Source organism: Blennius ocellaris (genome assembly GCF_963422515.1).
Source record: "Blennius ocellaris genome assembly, chromosome: 4".
Lineage (NCBI taxonomy): Eukaryota > Metazoa > Chordata > Actinopteri > Blenniiformes > Blenniidae > Blennius > Blennius ocellaris.
This window is the reverse complement of record NC_137653.1, coordinates 13,491,758-13,499,507: the sequence shown is the minus strand read 5'-3', so window position 1 is coordinate 13,499,507 and position 7,750 is coordinate 13,491,758. Positions and strand designations below refer to the sequence as shown.

The window sequence follows — 7,750 nt, the reverse complement described above, 5'->3', positions numbered from 1 at the left end:
GAAAGGGGAAAGACGAAGAAGAAGAAGAAGAAAAAAGAGGAGGGCAACATATATTCACACCCCCCCCCCCTCCCCCTCCCCCTGTTCGGTGCGCAAGAGGAGGGCGGAGGTCTGGAAACGGGCCCCTCGCACCGGCTGAGGCGGTTAACAGGTTTAAAACAGCACACTTGCGTGGAGACGAAACACACGCACAGAACTGAAAAAAAAAAAAATGAATGAAATAGCGATAACGTCAAATGTGATCGCCCTCCCCTGTCTGGCTGCTGGAAGCCATCCCCGTTATCTGCCTCTTCCTGCGGCGCACATCAGCCTCTCTCCAGGCAGCAACGTCAGCGCGGAGAGGCTCAAGTTCACCATTCACAGTTTTCTTAAAGGAACAAGATGCAAGACAAGTAGACACCAGATGGGGAAAAAAATGACTAGGAACACTGCGAGGAGGTGCAAAACGCACAAATGCATATAAAAAAATTTTTTAATTAAGTAATTGGCTCTTAAGAGGGTGGTATTGTCTGTTTATGATCGCCTCCTGCTGTAGGTCATTCTTGAGCTCCTCTGTATGACCAGGTCACAAACTTCTACACACCAAATCTTCACAACGCAGGTTTCCAACTTTCTGGATCAGTATAGCTCTTATAGTATGTATGACTTATCGAAATGATAGATTTTCAGCACCTAGGTTAGACAAATCAAAATGTCACTAAAAGTAGTCCAGAGTAGCGTTGTTACAATAACCCAGTGGTTCTCAATTATTTTCTGTCACGCCCCCCCTAGAGGACATAATTTTTTTCAGGGCCCCCCCCGAATTGTACTACCATTGAGAACTTGATAATATTTATTTATTTATCTGTATAAACCACTGTATCAGTTGCTGGCACCAGCATTCTGCATACAATCGCCTGATTATCAAAATAAATCTGCTATGGTGTGAGGTTTTTTGCACCTTGCGATGTGGTGGGCAACTTTGTAAGAGGCTAACAGTGCTTTTTTGCTTACTGATGCCGCGCTGACAAAATGACCGGCTTGTTGGCGATACTCATGGAGTTTACCATGAAACAACTCCAGTGGCTTACTGACATAACTGGGGTGTATGGTCTCTAGGTGTGTGGTGCATGGTCTCCAGGTGTATGGTCTTCAGGTGCCGTCTTCATTTATTTGGTTTCATGCTGTCCGCTGCCAGAGTTTTTAGGCATAAAACACAAACGGGTGTTTCCTGGTTTCCGACGTGTTCACGGTAAACCCAAGGGCTATGTAGGCATCGTCATATCTCCTGCTCTTACTAGCTTTATGTTTACTCTCACCTGTTTTCTTTTCCTCTGACGCCTCATCCTTTTTTCTTTTCACTCCTGTCAGAAACTTCTCCACCTCTCCTCCTCCTCCTCCTCCAGCTCTGTACACCGGTGTTGGTGTCGTACTTCTTCTACTCCAAAGTACCAAAGTACTTCTTCTACTCGACTGGTTGAACAGGCAGCCTGTTGATTAGTTTGAGCACTGCTGCCACCTAGTGGCTGGAGGCCCTTTTTAATCCTTCAAGCATGAATAAAGACAAGTCGCGCCCGCCTCGCGCCCCCCCTGACACCCCACCACGCCCCCCCAGGGGGGCGCGCCCCACCATTTGAGAAGCACTGCAATAACCAGTTATTTACAAAGTGTTGTTGCTAAAAATGTATCAAATACATGGATGCAAAAACAGTAGGGCAACTATCAACGAAGAACAAATGTGAACTTTTCAGTTCAACATTTTAAAGCATCGGTGGTTAGAGATCATGTTAAATTAAAGTGGTGGATTTTTTTTTTTTACGGTGTACAACTAAATCCTACATCTTCATTTTCAATAAAAAAAATTTTGATTAATCGATCATTGACGGTGTGATTGATATAGTTTCAAATCAAAATGACACACAAATAACCCATCTTCACTCTGTAAGCATTTGCAGTTTATTTTCAGCACAAAACACAGAAAACATTCTTGTTGAAAAGGCCAATGCTATAGTTTAATTTGACCTCCCTGTTTTCCCGGCAGACCCTGTTTTTTTTTTTTTTTTTACAGGTAAATTATTATGCAGATTTTCAACCTGTTGTGTTGAATGAGTGGGAGCCTTTTTAATTATTAGTCATCACTATTTAAGCGTTATTGGTCTCTTTTGTTATGCAGCTATAAGTAGTTGTTGTCTGAGTGTCTGTTAGCCCTGCAGGGCACGGTCCAGCACATGTTCGTCCTGTACAGGAAAAGGCATGGTGACACGCAGCTGCCGGTTCTCCTCCATGGTGTGTTGGATGGTTTCATAGGCGTTGGAGTTTCCGGACCAGCAGCGGCGAGCCACCTGCAACACACAGAAACACACAGAGTATAATACGTTAACTACCGTCTGCAAGCCAAGCAGACTTGGGACTTTTACTTGAGGTTGTCAGTCTCCTCCTGCTGTTGTCCTCTCACCCCATTAGACACGTCCCAGTTGAGCATCAGGCTGGCGCGTTTCGCGGCCTCCTCTGATCCGTCCAGCATCAGACCAAAGCCTCCATTCATAACCTCACCCCTGGATTTTAGATGAAGGCATACACATTTACCTAATACTATGACTGGAAGAATATGGCGTTGATGAATATAGATAGTCATTTACGCAGGTTGCTATTTATTTTTCGATGAGTCAGACCTACCAGCCTACGCCACCACCGTTGTGCAATGCGACCCATGTGGCACCTCTGAAAGCATCACCAACAAAGTTCTGCACGGCCATGTCTGCAACAGAGAGATGCTGTGAGCTATAACTCAATTCATAGTGTAATTTCTTCCACGGTGATGGGAGAAAGGCAACATGTAACCAACAACGTAACTGTGTAACAGATTCAACATAGATCGTATAAGTGATACTGTTTCATTCATCTATGAAACAGTATCTGTCACATGTTCTCCAGATTTTGTACAATAAAACTCATATTTTAACTTCAAGCTTAGCACAAGTTAGATTAATTGCGTATATCAGGTACCTGCACAGAAGGCCGAACCATCGTACACATTCGAGGTTTCTCTGAAGGGGCTGTCTGTGCCGCTAACATCATGATGGTCTCTGCTAATGACCACCGGAGCCTGTTCAAGAGAAGCAACCAAAGATACCACTGTGACACGGCTGGAAACGTCAAATCATGCAGAGATCAGAACATGTCAAATAATCTTGTGTCCCCTCACTGAAACTCTTCCATCAGCAATGGCCTGGTTGATCGCTAACGCAATGCGCACTCGTCCTTTCTGGTCTGAGTACAGGATTCTGGCCTGTGATCCCACAACCTAATTAAAGAAAAGGAAGTGGTGAAGGTCACTTGTACATTTGTCTTTGTACATTTTTTTATTGCCTTAAAGCATATGGAGCATCTGAGAGATTATAACCATTTTGTGTTTTCCAGCCTGTCTGATCCAGAGGATGTTGTCATTGTACTGCTGTTTGATGCGATCAGACACATGGGCACTGATTTCCTCCAGGACGGTGGCAGCGATGTCGTCAGTGATGGCGAGATCTTGGGGATCACCAGATGTGCACACCCACCGAAACGGCCCAAAGCCAAGTGAAAAAATATCTCTGTTAGAGACAAAAATAAGAAAATTAATTGAACAAGCAATAAAAAAAAACAAAAAAAAAACTGTAGAGAAACATTTGTGAGACTTATATTGTCACTAAATCCAGCTCTTTTGCCTCAATAAAGCTTGATTGAGAGGAAGTGAATATGTTACCCCATGATGTCTTGGACATAAGAAGGATAACGGAATTCTGTTGCTCCTCCTCCAGCTTTTTCAACCTCTGCACCTGTATGAAGAAAAAACATGTACATTTTCCTTTATGTTGAGAACCGAATAATGACACTGCGCATGCGCGTGTTGCTTACCAGCTCTCTTTGCCTCCAAGAGAAAGGCGTTACCATAGTCCCAGAAGAACATGCCCACGTCAGACAACTTGTTGACGGCCATTACATGCCTCTTGAGACTGTTAGAGAATATAAAACATGCTGTTTTTAGCTTGATAGAGTGCATTGCAGACGTACAGATCTACACTCGGAGAAGAATGGAACCTTTGTTGGACCATGGTTTTGAAACGGTCAGGATCTGTCGACATGAGCTGGTTGGCCTGGCGGAAACCGAGTTGGACTGGATAGTAGCCCCCATTGTAGGGGTTGTGAAGGGAGGTCTGGTCTGATCCCAGATCCACCAGGAGCTCGCCCGTCCTCTCGAACTCTAACAGGAGCCTCTCCCTTAATGGAGCAGGAAGAAAGCGTGGAACGATTTTAAAAGGTGATTCACTCACTCGAGCTGCAGACTTGGATTGCATCAGTGTACCTGCAGGTTTTTACTCACCACAGGTCTACTATGTTGCCATGGTATCCCAGACTGAGAGGAGTCTTGGAGCGTTTAGCTTCTCTGTAAAACACAGAGAGATGATTACAGCATTTCTCAGCAGGCAGGGTCTCATTCTGTTCTTTCCTTTGAATTTAATATAATTATGCTGGAACTTGAAGATGGAGACATTCCCTGAAGCTGAATACTGACGCCATTCATTGGGGTTCATTGGAGTCAGTTATTTTAGGGACGAAATGACGCAATAAGATACTTGAAGGACTTGTTTATTGTCCTTTGTATTGTTTGCTCTGTTACCTGATTCGTTTGATGCATTGCTCTATGTTGCTGGTGACCTCCATCAGCCAGCCCTGCTCATGTCTCTTCCTCAGCGGCGCCTCGTCCACCTACACACAAATCAGACGCACACAGTCACATGGACAGACAGGACTTCCTCTATTTTTGCTCAGTCAGCGGTGAGCGCTGACGGGAAATGACAGGAAACCATCTGACCTCTGCGATCACGCCAATGCAGCTGGCAATGACGGCGGCTTTCGCCTGAGCTCCACTCATGCCTCCGAGGCCAGAGGTCACGAACACACGGCCCGACAAGTCGCCAGAGCCCAGATACCTCCGACCAGCGTTCAGTACTGTCAGCTACACAGCAAAACAAACGTGGATTATAAGACACTTCCAAATGGAAGTATTATTTTTTTGAAAGACATTTTTTTGTTCTTTGAGCTTTAAAAAAGTTACAAGTTTTTCTAAGGTGTGATAAAATAGGTTTAGCAAATGAAGTGATAATGCATTGCTGGAAATTGTTGCTTTTCAAATTTATTGTTTAAAATTTTTTTTTTTTTTTTACAAACCATAGTGCCATGAACAATCCCTTGAGGCCCAATATAGCAGTAGCTTCCTGCTGTCATTTGACCGTACCTAAAATAAAAGACTACATATGAATACATTCTCCTGGAGACAAAACGTATAAGTGAATGGCAAGGAGCACCTTGAAAACTTACATGGACACACCAAGAGCGAACATCTTTTCATACTGATCTCTGGAGGAGTAATTTGGAATAACCTGAGCAGAGCAAAGGAGGAAAGCGTGACTATATATGCGGGCATCACGTCTCTGAAGCAGATGTGTGCGTTGATGTTACCATGCCATTGGTGAGGATGGCCCGAGGGGAGGAAGGCAGGCTGGGGAACAAGCCCATGGGATGTCCACTGTACATGACCAGGGTTTGTTCCTCCGTCATCTCACTCAGGTAATGCATCACCAGATGGAACTGAGGTCACACGTTATAGAGCAAACTCAAATTTCTCACACCAAACCAGCCAGGCTCTGCATGGTCCCATCAAAGAAAAAAAAACAAAAAAACTGTAGAAAGTATGAGGCTTACCTGAGCCCAGTTACTGAACACTTGTCCATTCCCCCCATACGTGACAAGCTCTTGGGGAAACTGAAGGATCAAGAAATGTTTTGGAGACAATAAAACAAAAACTGAAAACATGTTCAGCGTTGCTACTTTACAGAAATAGAGGTTGTGTAAACAAATCACCTGAGCTACAACCGGGTCCAAGTTGTTCATGATCATGAGCATCATAGAGGCTGCTTGGCGTGTGCGACACGGGTACTCATCGATTGGGTAAGCTCTGAGGAAGCCAGACCACATCATTGTTGTGCAAAAAAACTAAACAAAAAAACAAATATTGAACTACATAAGGATCCAATGTGCTGTAAGAGTTAGATGTGTTTGGCAGCAGTTTGGCACTAACAAGACGTTAAGTATAGTCTCTGTTCAATTACTTTTTTTTGCACAGCATTGTTCAAATGGCCACAAAAGTGTCAACTTAATTTTTCGTTCCTGTGAAGGCTTATTTAGGCTGACTTGTTAATGTGTCTGGTTCATACGTGAATGTTCTGCATATCAGCAGCAATAGGCTGTATTTGACTGAAAATACTCATCTAAAGCGTTTTGATGAATGAAACTAGTGATTACACTGTCATTAAAAGAAAAAAAACAAAACAAGGCCAGATTTTCCAAACCACGTCCATGAAAATATTTGACTGAACTCCCGATCTGACATCTAAACAAAAAAGCCCTCACCTCATACGTAGCACGGGGCAGAAGCGGTACATGTATATGTGCCCATACTGCCGCAGCTCCTGAGCAAATTCAGGTGCGAGCGTTGAATGATGGCAGGGCGGGAAGTAGCGCAGAGCATTTCTCAATGCCAGCTGGAGGGAGGAAGCATGGGCAGAGTAGGTCAGAGTGAAGAAATGTTTGAAAGACAGTGGACCGACATGAGTGTATGTTTTACTCCTGTTTCTTCGGCTTATGTAAACAGGAGAGCTCTGCATGTCCCTCTCTCAATTATTGACCAAAGCCTTTGGTCTGTGTCGGTTGAAGACCTTTGGAAATAATCAATATTTAAGATGAAACATGAGCCAACAGCGGTGATGCAATCTGACTCAGCACACACTATGGCATAATATCAACTATTTTCTCACGTCGAACACATTTGAAGTATAACACAGTAGAGGTCTGATTGGTTTTGCTGAAGTCAAGTTAGACATTCACTTCCCGCTTTAATAAGGCTCATCTTACAATTATTGATGCTTAGTGAAAGCAAATCTGGCCTGCAGTCACAAAAAAGTTGTTTTGATCTTCAGAAAGGATTTAAATGAAAATTTTTGTTGTATTCTAGCAACCCTATCAACATACAAGAGAGGGTTGATTATTAGAAAAGTTAAATCTCTCAAGTAAAAAAATAAATATATATATATATTTTTTTTAAAGTAATATGTATAAATCAGTTCAATTTGGCTGAGATAAATAATATGAGATTGTACAGAGGTACAGTAGTGGCTGCTCAGTGTACAGCCGTATTATCGTAAATAATTCATAAGGAGAATAAAAAAAAGCAAGAGTGTGGACTTGAATTGCAGCTCTTGTTATTGTCGGTTAAGATTCTGTTTCTCTAAAACTAATGTTCATCAGGCAGCATAAAATAAAATCGTACTCCTAAAAAGAAATACACCAAACAATTTACCTTGACTACTGATTCACAAAATATTGACAAAGTTGACACACGGAGAAGCAAACATGATCTTTTTTTAATTTTTATTATTATTTCCTCACCCGCTCCTCATCTGCAGTCAGGTTGGGGGTCCGAATCGGAGCATGAGGTATGCTGGGATCCCGTCCCCTGTTCGGAGGCAAAGGGTCCAGGGGAAGCCCACTGCATATCTCCTTTAAACTGGACATCCTGATTTCAGACAGTGGAGACCCAGAGACAAAGATCCGACTGGACACTGAAGAGCTCTGTCCCCGCGGAGAGCGAGACTGTGAACACTGCAGTGGGATCAACCTTCATGTGACTTTCTCATTGGCTTTTTGGGACTTTTTTTTTTCCCCCCCTCTG

The 7,750-nt window shown here is 43.3% G+C and overlaps 1 protein-coding gene across 1 annotated transcript; it reads right to left on the bottom strand.

Annotated features, from left to right (window-relative positions):
* Window positions 1-2,180: 2,180 nt before the first annotated feature.
* uroc1 (urocanate hydratase 1) lies at window positions 2,181-7,593 on the bottom strand (the record flags this gene model as incomplete). Its single annotated transcript, XM_080494974.1, has 19 exons — window positions 2,181-2,321; window positions 2,435-2,534; window positions 2,656-2,737; window positions 2,986-3,085; window positions 3,185-3,283; window positions 3,383-3,572; window positions 3,725-3,797; window positions 3,877-3,974; window positions 4,060-4,239; window positions 4,343-4,405; window positions 4,640-4,728; window positions 4,835-4,978; window positions 5,191-5,257; window positions 5,341-5,402; window positions 5,482-5,610; window positions 5,725-5,784; window positions 5,884-5,977; window positions 6,433-6,563; window positions 7,468-7,593. 19 exons carry the CDS (start codon window positions 7,591-7,593, stop codon window positions 2,181-2,183), a joined length of 2,028 nt encoding a protein of 675 aa, XP_080351100.1.
* Window positions 7,594-7,750: the final 157 nt, after the last annotated feature.